This window comes from Vulpes lagopus, chromosome 12, assembly GCF_018345385.1.
Source record: "Vulpes lagopus strain Blue_001 chromosome 12, ASM1834538v1, whole genome shotgun sequence".
Taxonomy (NCBI): Eukaryota; Metazoa; Chordata; class Mammalia; order Carnivora; family Canidae; genus Vulpes; species Vulpes lagopus.
The window spans coordinates 66,350,333-66,364,145 of record NC_054835.1 but is presented as its reverse complement, the minus strand read 5'-3'; the positions used below and the strand labels follow the sequence as shown (position 1 = coordinate 66,364,145).

Below are 13,813 nucleotides of genomic sequence, written 5' to 3'. Positions count from 1 at the left end.
CGGCCTCCTCTGCGGGCCGCGGGGGCGCCTTCCTCGCCGAGCGCCCCTCCCCCTCCCCGTGCCCCTCGCCCTCCCCGTCCTCGTCCTCCGCGCCGCCGGGCCGGTGGGGGCAGGTGGACAGGCGGCGGGAGGCCACGGCCGAGTACACGGCGGCGGTGCGCGGGGGGCGCGGGGGCCGCGGGGGCCGCGGGGGGCGGCGCTGCTCGGGCCGCGCGGACGGGGACGGGGACGGGGACGGCGAGGCGCCCCCCGCCCCCCCAGGCCGGGCCCGGCCGGGACCCCGGGGTCGCGGGCCCCGCGCGGCAGGCGGCTCCGCCCGAGCGAGCACTGCACCGACGCGTCGCGGCGCGGGTTCACCTGCACGGCCGCGTCCCTGCTGCCGGCGCCGCGCGGCCGCGGGCTCACCTGCGACAGGAGGGCCACGAGCTGCGCCCGCTGGTAGCCGTCGAGGCCCGCGGCGGCCGGGAGCTGCCCGCAGCCGGGGAAGGACGGGGACGGGGACGCGCGCGGGGCGCACGCCGGGTACCCGCGGCCCCCCATCCGCCACCCGCCACCCGCCACCCGCCGCGCATCCCGGGCCGAGGCCGCCCCCGACGCCGCCCCAAATACCCCGGGGCCCGGGCGGGAGCCGATTGGCGGGGACGCCCGCCCGCCCGCCGGCCGCAGGGGCCCCCAGCCCCGGGCAATCTCCGCGATTGGCCCGCCAGGTGCTCCCCAGGTGCAACCCGGGTGCCCCCAGGTGCTCCGCAGACCCGGGGCGCGCCGGGGGAGGGGGGGGACGGGGGCGGCGCCGCCGGGAAGCCCCACGCGGGCGGCGAGGGGCTGCGGAGCCTCGCGGAGCCGCTTCGGGGCTGGTGTCCGCGAGCTCGGACTCTAGTTCAGGGATCCCGGAGCCGCCCCGGAAGGCGACCCTTGGCGCCCGGCGGAACCCGGGAGGGCCCTGGGCTAAAGGTTTTCTCCCCGGGAGCGCGGCCTCCCCTCCCCCACCCCACCCTCTCCCTTACCCGCTCCTCCACCCCCACCCCCAGTGAATAGCAGGAGCTAATGGCGTCTATTGTTCTCCTCGGAGGTGGAGAGCACTACGAATTTTCCTAACCAAATTATCCCTCCAAAAGATCATTGATTTGCAGTGTGTCTACCTAAATCCAGAAACCAAGTCAGCCCCCAGCTGAGAAGAAAATGCCTCCTTCCCCAGAAAAATGTTAGCGGTCCATTACTAATAGATACCAGATATACATTAAGGTTGGTGGTTTTTTGTTTTTTTTTTTTTCTGATTGGATACAGGATTGACAATAAAATACTGTATTTCATTGGTTAACTGTGTTGGGAGTTTTTCAATACAGCTCAGAATTCAACACTGTCAGGTATTCATAAATTGAGCAAGCACTTTTTTTACGACAATTACATTAAACTCAATTTTGCTTTACAAAAAAAAAAAAAAAAAGCTTGTTTTTACTCGTATGAGCTAGTGCACCAAAATTCTACATTTCCGAGACCCTGTTTTCTAAGAGTTCACAGACCTGAAGCAGTCCTAGAAATCGGTGATGGTAAAAACCAAAGAGCACATTTAACATGTTCAGGCTCCACAATGAACCATCCCAGGTGCAAGTTATAGAATGAGATTGATTTGTAATTTGTGAAAACACTTGGTTGATACACCAGTGCACCCTTACACTGGGAAGATCACAATTGTGACACGTAGGATAATGTGAACCATTTGTCATCCTTTACGTAAACCAGATTCACTACCACAGAACATAAACACGTAGCAATATCTCAGCCAGACAGAAGCTGCTCCGTATCTCCGCGTTCAGAGGGAAGTCTGAGTGGTTTCCATCATGATGAAATTATCGGCTTTCACCGTGCCGTAGGAAGTATCTGCCATTTCCTCTTCTTTTAGTTTCTTATAAGAAATATCTGTATCTTCGTCTTCATCTAGAGGATCTCGCTTGTGCAGTATTTCACTACCGTACACTTTATATATTAAAACCAAAATCCCTGCTTCTGCAGACTGGAAGAGGGCATAAAGCAAGGGAAACATGTACATACTCCCTATTAGCCTCGGTGGAAAGGCCAGCTTCAGAATGGCAGTACAGAGCTGCACATTCTGACTCCCCGTTTCCAGGCACACAGTCCTCTTGCAGTTGGGTGGGAGACGGAAGAGAGTAGCCAAGCCGTAGCCGGAGGCGTAGCCTGCCAAAGGCATAAAAATTGCTATCACGTAAACACTTGCAGGAATACTGGCCAGCAGTTCAGGTCCTAACATAGTGCCAGTCATTATGAAAAGGACCACCAGCGTCACTAGCAGAGACCACAGGGAAACCTGGTAATAGAAAATGGACAGACCGTCAGAAGTAGGAGAGCTGAAAGGGAATTGAGGCCAGCGAATCGTAGGCTCTCGGAAGAAGAGGCCCATCTGGTCTCCCCTCGCACACAACGAAGAAGATCCTTGCCATAAGCAGTCTTTGACAGAGAACTTCTGCGGATGGGATGGGTACGTCACCTCTTCAGGAGTCCAGGCTGGGTGGACAGTTCTAATTGTTTGGAGGCCTGTCCTTACGTCTAGTGGCAGTCTGCCTTCCCTAACAACTAGCCATTATCTCGGATAGACCCCCAGAAGCAGCACAGGCCAGACTCCTGTTTAAAAAACAGAAAGGAAAGGGCAGCTCCCTGCATTGGGCCTGTTTCTCCCTCTGCCTGTCTCTCTCTCTCTCTCTCTCTCTCTCTCTCTCTGTGTGTCTCTATGAATAAATAAAATCTTAAAAAAAAAAAAAAAGAAAGGAAGAAGGAAGGGGCACCTGGGTGGCTCAGTCCGTTGAGCATCTAACTCTTGATTGCAGTTCAGATCATGATCTCAGGGATCCAGGCCTACAGTGGCACCTGCTTGGGCCTCTCCCTCTCCCTCTGCCCTGCCCCCCTTTTCTCTCTAAACAAACAAACAACAGGGGGGGAAGGCTACTCTTCTTCAGGCTGATGGTCTCCAGACTTTCACATATCTCTGTGGTGGGAGTCTGACTGTTGTGAACATGTGTTCAATTTATGAATGTAGGGGTGGTGGAAGGGGAGGAGGGCGGGTGTTGGAGGGGAAGGGGTGACGGGCACTGAGGTGGACACTTGACGGGATGAGCACTGGGTGTTTTTCTGTATGTTGGTAAATTGAACACCAATAAAAATTAATTTTAAAAAATTTATGAATGTACTTCCTAAAAACAGAATGGGGCCCAACACCCCAGGTGCACAAATGAACATTACCTTCCCTGAACAGGACCCCACGTTTTCCATAAGAAATTAGTTCTGGTTTTATGGATGAGATAAAAAGCTATTAAAAACGTATGAAACTTACTATGTGATATTTTCAGACTTCACAATACTTTGTATCAGAAATAGCAATATTGAAACAATGACCAACTCTTAGATTATGTGAGTGAAAAGTGTGATCAGAGGATGTGAGGAATTCTTTGCAATTCTGAACACCCTCTTTTTCATCTGTTCATGAGAAACCTACCATTTATAAAATCTCTAATGATGCGTAGGAATTCTGACATTCAATAGATGGATTTTAGATAGAGCACAACTGACTCTTACAAGACATTGCATCATCTTGATGTCTGACAGGTACGTCTCACTCATTCAAGTAAGACAAACTGAAAATGGTAATGTGGAAACCTAAAAATTCCTCTCCTACTTCTCCTTCAGATTAGTAGTTAGCTAGTTTTTTTTTCTGTTTTGTCTCGTCTTTTTTTAATGGGAGTGGGGGTGTGGGTGGGGAGGTGTCTGAAGGAAGCCAGAGATCCAGAAGAACAATTTAAGTGTTGCTTCTGGTTTGCTGGATATCTAGGGGAAACCCCTTTGGAGTCTGTGGGATTGGCATATACTTTATACTCTTTGAGAAATGACTTAAAAGTTATCTGGGCTGGTCAAAAAGTCTGCTAGAGGGTGCCGAAATTATTACGTAAAGTCCTCATGCTGTAGAGGGTGCAATGGGCAGAAACCAAACAAACCATTATAAATCAAAACCCTTTTTAGGTACTCTACACCCAACGAAGGGCTTGAACTCATGACCCGGAAATCAAGAGTTGCATGCTCTACTTGACTAAGCCAGCCAGCCCCCACCCCACCCCCGGGAAGCTTTTCTTATATTAAAATATCTGTCCCCATTAAAAGCTTTGACAGGAAATCTGATTCTTTATTGTAAAAATAATGGCCCCAAAGTTTCTTTTGAACAATTTTAAATCATTTGGTGATTTGGGGGTGAACATCGACATTGAATAAATCATCTTAAAGTGTTTGCAGATGTGTCAGAAAGCATACTTTATGAGTGTTCTGGTTAAGGAGTAGGAATAGGTTCACCTTAAATTCAAAGTTAGCCAATCTTACCAGTTATCTACTACTTAAAAATACTTAATCTGTTTTTAGCATGGGAATAGCTTATTTGATTGACTTTCTCTTAGAATTCCTACGGTCTTATAGTATTAGCTTAATAGTATTAGCTTAATGATTAAGCTTAGTAAGTTCTTAATGCATTTCAAGATGATTGGCAGGTATATTATACATATATGTATATTTATATGCACATATACATTTATTACATCCAAAATACATGTTTATTATAGAGTACAGTTTTTTATTTTATTTTTTTTTATAATTTTTTTATTTATTTATGATAGTCACAGAGAGAGAGAGAGAGAGAGGCAGAGACACAGGCAGAGGGAGAAGCAGGTTCCATGCACCGGGAGCCTGACGTGGGATTCGATCCCGGGTCTCCAGGATCGCACCCTGGGCCAAAGGCAGGCGCCAAACTGCTGCGCCACCCAGGGATCCCTAGAGTACACTTTTTTAGTCAAAATTGGATATATGTGTATAAAAGCACTCTTAATTTTTCATATTAATAAAAGTTAGCTCCCCTGAATAATCAGATTTTAGATTTATTATTTATCTAAAATTTATTTAATTAATCTAAGTAAAACACAAAAGATTACGTCTTCTTAAATCTACACAATTGAAACATTGGAGAAATCCATTTCACTTATCAAATGAATTTGCCTGTGCATTAGCAGTGATTACTTATGTATTTTGTCTGAATAACTTCCTAAAATAAGAGTCCTATTCGTGGTTTACTCTTATTACTGTTTTGGAGTTTTCAAAGACAGCTTAGTTGACAATTCTTTAAATGTTTTTTTTCTCCAGTCAACTATTACAAATTCTCTACTCCTCAACAAGCACCAATTTAAAAAAATAATCATAAAGCAATACTGGAAATAGTGCACGAAAGAATAGGAATTCTCAGCCTTTCACTAGCTTTAGAAACCACATGCAATACTGCAATGGGGAAGGAAAAGGAAACACCAATTTAGGAATGGTAATACATTCTGCATTATTTATCCAGGGCCCAATCTTATTTTGTGCTTTAGAGCCAATATTTTATGTATTCTATTGCCTTAATGTGATTTTTCAATTGCTTTTGGTCTGATTAGTGTCCACTTATTTTTAGAAAGTTAATAAAACATTTTAAAGGAAACTTCTACAGAGTTTCTCAAAGTTGGAGTTCCACTTTTTAAAACCATAGTAATGCATTTCTAAAACACAGGACAAATTCAATTCATATAATTTTTTTCACCTGCTCTGATTTTTAGTAATGCACAATTTGCTGGTGGAAAATACGTCACCGATTGACAGCACTGTCATCTCTTTCCCCTGTGATAGGTTTCCTCCCCTGAATACGAATAGTTCTCCTGGGCTATTTTTCACTAAGCCGTGTCTTAATTAAAGCTATGAGTTTTTGAAATTCCGAAAGATAAAGGTCATCCTTGCGGCACAAACTTTTTTTTTTCAAGTTTACCCACGCAAAGGCGGCCGAGTTTCCTTCCTTCTCTCCCTTTCCCACACTTCTTAGCATTTCAGCAAGGGGTCGGAGGCCAAGGGCTCTCTAAAGAGGTGAAAGTCCACAGAAGGAAGAGTGAGCTCACCTTCACGATGTAGTCCGCCACCCGCTGGTACCGGTACCGAATGAAGACGCCCAGGCCGATGGGGATGAGAGTGCTGCAGAGGGTCAGGGTCACGGCCCCGAGCGGCAGTAACTGCACCAGGGGGGTGTCAATCCAAGCCCGGCTGTAGACCCACAGGCACAGGGGCATCAAGACTAGGGCCAGAAGCGTGGAGGAGATGGTCATGATGATGCTGCAGAAAAGGGGACGCACAGAACTCAGAGCGGGCCGCGCGCCCCGGGGGCCCCGCACGTCGGGCGGAGGAGAGAGAAAGAGGCCGCAGGCCGCGGCTTGGAGCGCGCGCGGGCCCGGCGCATCCCGGGAGGTGGGTGCCCAGAGAGCTGCACCCGTGCGCCCCACTGGAGCACGAACCCGGGGGCGCGGCGGGGGCATCTGAGGGCTGTTGGCCGCAGCCCGGACGATGCCGAGGGCGACGAGCAGCGGGTCTTCGTTTTCAGTCCTCCCAGGCGCGCTCCTGCACAGGCTGCCGAGCTCCGCTCGCGGGCCCAAGTCCACCGCAGCTGCCCGGTGGCCTTTGCGCTGCGGGGGGCGGTCGGGGGCCGCCGCGGCGCTGGGTCCCCCTCCCCGCCTTCGCCCCAGCCCGGCGCGCCCGCGGAGCCCGTACCTGAGGTTCATGTCGCCGTCCACCAGCAGGGCCATGAGGTTGGAGAGGCTGCCGCCGGGGCAGCAGCCGCACAGCAGCAGGGCCACGGCGGCCACCTCGTCGAGCGCGCAGGCCCGCGCCAGCAGGAAGGCGAGCAGCGGCAGGAGGCCGAACTGGCACAGCGCGGCGAGCAGCGCGCCCACGGGCCGGCGGACGTGCTGGGCGAAGCGGCCCGCGTCCACCGTGCAGCCCAGGCCCAGCATCGTGATGCACAGGGCGGCGCCCACGAACACGTTCAGCCCGTGGCTCAGCGGCGTGTCCCAGAACGGGGTCTGCGGGTGCGCCCAGGGCTGCGGGAACCGCGCGGGGCCGAGGGTGGCCGCGCCGCCGGCGGGGGGCGCGGGGCTGGGCGCGGGGCTGGGCGCGGGGCTGGGCGCGGGGCTGGGCGCCCCCGGGGTGGGCGCGGGCGCGGGCGCGGGCGCGGGCGCGCCGGGGAGCAGCGTGGCGTTGGCGGGGCCGTCCATGGCGCCTCTGCGGGTCTGCGCGTCCGCCCGCCCGTCCGTCCGTCCGTCCGTCCGCCCGTCCCGGCGCGGGCTGCGCGGCGCTGACGTCTGGGCGGCGGGGGGTCCCGGGAGCGCAGCCCCCTCCCCCGCGGGAGCCCCGTGGCCGCGCCCCCCGCGCCCCGCAGGCCCCGCCCCGCCGCCCGGGCCCGCCTTTCCAGCCGCAGTGAGTGGTTCTGCGCGAGTGTAGCCGCGGGCGGAACAAAGACCTGACAAAGGACGAGGAGGCGAGCGACGCGGCTGCCCCTTCCCTGGTGACACGCGGGGACCCGGGCGCGGGGGCGCGGGGGCGCGGGGGCCGCTCCTCTAGGCGCGCACCCACCGCCCGCGCTCCCCGCCCGCCGGACACACTAGCCCGGCTTCAATGTGACAGCACAATTTTTTTTTAATGATTTTTGTTTTTTTTTTAGTTTTAAGTAAAATGAATAACGAGCTACGAGTTTGCAAGTAAGAGGTGCGCGGACTGGGAGAGTCCCCCCGCGGCGCCGCGCCCCACCCACGCCGCGGAACCCGGTCCTGTCACGCGCGGACCCAGCGGCGGGCGGCGGCGGCGCAGGTGTGGGCGCGGCGTGCAAGGCTCCGGGGAACCGCCTTCGGGACTTTGCAGCGGCCCTAAATCGGCGAAGTGTTAGGAGCGCAGCCCGGGCATTCGGATCAAAGGACTGAAAAGAAATACAGCCTGGGACTCCCGGCCTCAGACGGGTCAAGTGCAGGGCTCCCCGGGGGGGGGGGGCTCACGGGCTTGGAGGCCGCCCCCCTCCCCCCCCAGGCGTCTACGCGGGATAGGGACCGCTCCGCGTCCCAGGGCGGGGAGCCGCTCGAGCAGGCGTCTGTGGGTCCCGAAGCCCTAGCTGGGGAGGTGCCAAGCCCACGGGAGGATTTCCTGGGCCGCAGGCTTAGCTCAGGGCCCGTGTGGGTGGGGCCAGGGCCCGGGAGTGGATCCCCCCTCCTGGGACTCGTCCTTCCTTCCCCCCATCTTCGGACGCTGGAGGAGAAAGTGTAACGTCCCTTGCCCAGTGGCGGCCCGCGCCCCGCGTTTGTCTCATCTCTCCCCCACGTCCCGTGAAAATGAGGATATGGAAAATAAGGTTACATTCACAGCGTATTGCGTTCTCCGGCACAAATCATTTTTTTTTCCTCCATTCGACCATACATCCCATGGGGGCAGAGCTGCGCACTTAGGATAATTAATGTGCCCTCGGGTGCGTTCCAAAAACAGTCGAGCCGAGAAAAACTATGCGGTGACATCTATGAAGCCTTGAAGGAAGTGGGAGGTGATGAAAAAGAACCTAAGTTTTCATTTACATTTATGTAAGCATAAGCAAAGCAAGGATGCTCAGATACGCAATGACACATGCAGCCCGAACAGTGTGATTAGATAAGGATATCGGGGAGACCTGCAGAAACAGACAAGATGGGGGGGGGGGTGCTGAGCCTGTGCATTCGTCAAACCACAGATGAGCTAAGCCAAGAACACTAATGGCAAAGCTGAACTGTGCAGGCACCACCCCTGTTTTCCCCTCCTCGTGTTAATGATATTAAAATCCACCATCAAATTCAATAAGCGGTAATTAGAGGCAGGCCAGCTCCTCCGACCAGCTCCTCTCTTGGTTTGGGGAAGGGTTTGGGAGCTGCTGTGTACAATGGGCAAAGAGCAAGGAGCAGGAAGGGATGATCTGTTTTGCAAATCAGCAGGCTCCCCGTAAACCTGCAGTTTGAGGGCTCCTTGGGGCCCGCAGATGTGTCTCTCCCTGCTGCTGTGGTTATGGTCACTGTGGAGAAAGCCGGGTGTTCGTGCCCCCCCTCTTCTTTGCCATCTCCTTCACTGATGAGGAGAAAACCCCACGAGCAGAAAACAGAGCTTATAATCCAAGTATGACACTGCCACGGGTCACTTAGCCTCAATTGCCTTCCTTTTACTCTTGCAGCCACCAAGGGGGAAAGAAGACATAGGGCGGAGAGACAGCAACATAGCACCCGGAAAGTGTGCGGTGGGAGCCGCCTGGGGGTGGGGGTGGGGGTGAGAATAAGTGTAGAACCTGTTGCACACCATATACCAAAAATAATTCCAAATAGATTGAAAGGTTAACTATAATGATGTGATGATGTGGGGCGCCCAGGGGGGCTCAGTGGTTGAGCGTCTGCCTTGGGCTCAGGGTGTGACCCCCGGGGTCCTGGAATGGAGTCCCACATTGGGCTCCCTACATGGAACCTGCTTCTCCCTCTGCCTGTGTCTCTGCCTCTTTCTCTGTGTCTCTCATGAATAAATAAATAAAATCTTTTACAAAATGATGATGATGCAACAAAATACTGGAGAAAAATATTGGCTAGTATTTATCTCATCTTTGCATAAGGAAAATCTTCCTAAGCAAAAAAAGCAACAGAAGAAATCCTAATGGGAATCTCACTAGATATGGCCACACATTTTAAACATAGCAAAAACAAAACAAAACAAAACAAAACAAAACAGCACTGAAAAAAAATGCAGATTATAAAATGAAAAAAAAAATTGAAACATACATAAAATCAAGAGCTCATATTAATGTATGAAACAGTTTTACAAAAAATTTTTAAAGATTTTATTTATTTATTCTTGAGAGACATGGAGGGAGAGATGCGCAGGGAGCCCAATGCGGGACTCGATCCTGCATGGACCCCGGGGACCCCGGGGTCATATCCTGAGCCAAAGGCAGGCGCTCAACCACTGAGCCACCCAGGTGTGTCCCAGTTTTACAATTTAATGAGAAAAAACAACACAGTGGGGGGAAAAAGGCAAATGAAATGAATAGACACAGAAGATCACAGAGAGGAATGCAAATCACTAATATACTTAACTAAAAAATTATTCACACTCACTAGTAACCAAAGAAATAAAGCAGTTAGATGCCACTTTCTCACTACTGGAAAAGATTGAAATAAATATAATGCTATTTTGGCAAAGACACTATCAACTAGACACTCTACTTTCTCTAGAAGGAAACTTGGTAGATAACAACAGCTCTAAGAACGTGCAGCTCCTTTGATCCAGCAATTCTATTTCTAGGTATTTAGTATAAGGAAACAATACGAACATTTTCTTTAATGTTCTTCAATGATAAGAGTCCGAGACCCATTTAGAGGAATAATGATGGGGCGCCTGGGTGGCTCAGTGGGTTAAGTGTCCACCTTTGCGTCAGGTCATGATCCGGGGGTCCTGGGATCGAGCCCCACATCGGGCTCCCTGCTCTGTGGGGAGTCTGCTTCTCCCTCTGCCCCTCCCATGCTTGTGCTCTGTCTCTCAAATAAATAAATCTTAAAAAAAAGGAATAATGATAAGGGAGAAATTCCTGTGATAAAATCTTAAGTGATAAAACAAGTTGAAAAGCAATAAACACACACATACATTTATATTCTACTAAATATAATAAATATATAAATTTAGAGGGAGCTTCTCTAATGTATAGTATACTGGAGCAGTAGCAGTAAAAGTGATTTTTAGGGCACCTGGGTGACTTTTTCAGTTAAGTGCCTGACTCTTGGTTTTGGCTCAGATGATCTCAAGGTTGTGAGATCCAGCCCCCCCCCCCCCCCCCCCCCGGAGTTGGGCTCATGCTCGGCAGGGAGTCCACTTGAGATTCTCTCTCTGCCCCTCCCCGTTCTCACACTTGTGCACATTCTCTCAAATAAAATGTTTTTAAAAAAGCGACTTTTAGTTTTTTCTCCTATGTTTTATTTTTACCGTGTTTCTGAATTTCTGCCAGAATAGTATTTTATAATCAGAAAAATACAAATGTTATTTTTTAAAGTATCAGATCCAGAGGAAAAATTAATTCCACAAGTGTCAAAGGGTAAGTCATTTTAATCAACCTCTAGGCCATTGGTTGATAAAGAAAAACAAGACAGAGATAATTTGCAATAGAAAAAGGACATGCTATTTGTTAAATAGTAAAAGTTTTATTTCACTAGTAGTTACATAAACACAAAACTTAAAATTAAATAGACAAAGATCCTCAGAGTAACAACATTTAATGCTGAAATGCAATGGAAGAAGCACCGGAACACGTTTGATGGTGGTGAAGTATTTGATATAGCTTCTGGGGAAAGCAATTGGATGATGCAATTCTGCTTCTGGAAATTTTTTAAAATTAGAATTGTTTCAAGTGAAGTGCCAGCAACCCTACCTCACATGGGTTTAAGGCCAAAAAGGACATTTACTGACTCATGAAAATGAAAAGTGTCCAGGTGTGGCTGCCTGCCAAGTTAAAATGAGGACTCAGTTTCTCTCCATTTCTCAGCTCTGCTTTCCTCTATTGCTATCTTCATGGTCACGTATACTTTTTCCATAGGGAGGCTCAGCATGGGGGAAATTGCCCATTCCCCTGGTATCTGAAACTAGAGCGTTCCTGTGAAATCTTTCGCAACCTGGAACACCATGAAGGGAAGAAGAAAAAAATTTTGAGCCTTCCTAGACATCTCCCCCCAACCAAGTAGCCTCTCCTGGGCTTTCCTGATACCTTAGGACACATCTTGCTGACAGATGCACGTTGTGAATGGAGACAAAGCAGAGATGCTCACAGACGCAGGTCAAAGCCACGGAGGCTTGCTTGCTGAGATGCTCAAGCCTAGTTCTGGGAAGGAGCTTGGCAGGGCGCCCCTCACTGCTGGAGGAGAGCAGCTTCTAGCCCCACTCACTGCGAAACAAACCCCGAAGGCTATTTTAGCCTTTGCCTTTTATTGTAAAAGTGAAAACCCTCTTCAGATGTCTTTTGAAACAGGTGCTAATGTAGCTCTTTCTTAAAAGTGAAGTGGCCAAATGCAAACTTTGGAATAGCGAGGGATTCCCATATATCCTACCACTCTCAGCCACCCATGGGGAGAAAATGCCTACTTTCCAATAGTTCCCAGAACAGTCTTGGGATGAATTTGACCTGTGACCTTCCCCATGTGTTTTCTAACACAACAAATTTCAGTCATCTTTGTCGAAGTACCATCTCGTGGCTCTTGAATCACATGATTGAACTGCACGCTTCGGAGTGATCACCAAAAAGCCATCAGGAGAGATTTGATTTAATCCAGATTCTCCTTTTTCTGCATTATCTCCAAGTCTACACCAGGGAAGCCCTCAGCTTCCCACACATCCCTTCAATGACTTAACAAGAATGTGCTTTGTACCGAAAGATTGTCCTCTTTTCTTTTTTTTTCTGCTCATCATCTCTTCTTTAACCTGTTCCATCCTTGTTTTTACCTCTGCTTTCACTTTCCTGTCCCTACCAACTAACCTGAAAGGTGAGAGGTCCGTTGCTTTCTTGAAGTTGTAACGTTTCAACGTGTTCTGGATGCACGAAAGACTGTCCCGAGGACATCGCAGAGCGATCTTTGTAGGGCATAAGGCTTGTATCGGGAGGCATTTGTTGTCTGATAACCTGCAAAGGAAGAAACAATATCTACAAAGCTCAAGCAGGATATTAAACTGAGAATTTATTTGATCTAAACATGAAAAAGATCTCCAGATGTTTTTCAAGTCTCCCAACTGAAAAATTGCCTCTTGTTAAGTTACCAAACAATACAATAAATAGGAACAATGATTTTTTTAAAAAGAAGTTCTAGGGGATCCCTGGGTGGCTCAGCGGTTTCGCGCCTGCCTTTGGCCCAGGGCGCGATCTTGGAGTCCCGGGATCGAGTCCCACATCGGGCTCCCTGCATGGAGCCTGCTTCTATCTCTGCCTGTGTCTCTGCCTCTCTCTCTCTCTCTCTCTCTCTCTCTCTGTCTATCATAAATAAATAAAAATAAATCTTTAAAAAAAATAAAAAGAAGTTCTATTTAAAAAGAAGAAGAAGAAAGAAGAAGGAGTTGTTTTTTTAAAAATTAGATTCCACTAATTGGTTTAGATTTGGGTGGTTTTTTTTTTTTTTAAATTTATACCACCCCATACAAAGCAGACAAACCATTAACATTTTTAATTTAAGAAATGTTATTTTGAAAGAGTCGTTAAAGGTGGATTTCTCTTGGAATAATTTAAAACCTCTTGCCCATTGAAGGAAAAGTAAGATACAAACAGAGAGGGAGTCAAACCATAAGAGACTCTTAACTCTAGGAAACAAACTGAGGGTTGCTGGAGGGGATAACTGTGTGATGGGCATGAAGGCGGGCAGGTGATGTAACGAGCCCTGGGTGTTATATGCAACCGATGAATCACTACTAAATTCTACCCTTGAAATCAATAATACACTATATGTTAACTAAATTGAATTAAAATTAAAGAAAAGAAACCTTCTTGCCCATTACACGAGAAGCAAAAAGATAAAAATCACCCCCTTGCTCACTCATTTATCCTTAGTAACGATATGTGTTGGAGAATAGTAATGAATTCTGGCTTCATAGGATCCTAAGAAAGACTAGGGTCTGTTAATAATTTTATACTTCATATATTTTCTATTTCATATATTTCATTCTTTCCTTACTTTCAATATTGAATCAGTCTTTCCATTCAACAGATCAGAGAATGATTACCCATGGCCGCTGCTTACCAGTATCTGTCATTGCTGTCAGTTGCCCTGCTTTGTCTAGAATATTGATTGGGAGAGAATGGATAAGGTCACGGCTTTCTCCCCATCACTTCTGCAAAATCATGCTGAGAGGACTTCCTGGGGGCTGGAAGTGGGGGGATTGAAAGTTGGCACTAGAC

The 13,813-nt window shown here is 49.3% G+C and overlaps 1 protein-coding gene across 1 annotated transcript; it reads right to left on the bottom strand.

The window, feature by feature from the left end:
* Positions 1-1,262: 1,262 nt before the first annotated feature.
* Positions 1,263-7,112, bottom strand: SLC10A4 (solute carrier family 10 member 4). Its single transcript, XM_041726870.1, has 3 exons — positions 6,610-7,112; positions 5,967-6,177; positions 1,263-2,323 (listed from the first exon to the last, which is right to left on the bottom strand). The coding sequence occupies exons 1-3, from the start codon at positions 7,110-7,112 to the stop codon at positions 1,811-1,813; spliced, it is 1,227 nt and encodes a 408-aa protein (XP_041582804.1). The 3' UTR covers positions 1,263-1,810.
* Between the last annotated feature and the right edge of the window lie 6,701 nt (positions 7,113-13,813).

What these genes read in the sequence shown, in the direction of transcription:
- SLC10A4 (XM_041726870.1), bottom strand. Translation starts at nt 7,112, where the DNA reads ATGGACGGCCCCGCCAACGCCACGCTGCTCCCCGGCGCGCCCGCGCCC. An exon ending in GACGGCGACATGAACCTCAG is followed by an intron (nt 6,178 to 6,609) that starts GTACGGGCTCCG and finishes CCTTTTCTGCAG; the next exon opens with CATCATCATGACCATCTCCT. An exon ending in TGGCGGACTACATCGTGAAG is followed by an intron (nt 2,324 to 5,966) that starts GTGAGCTCACTC and finishes TTCTATTACCAG; the next exon opens with GTTTCCCTGTGGTCTCTGCT.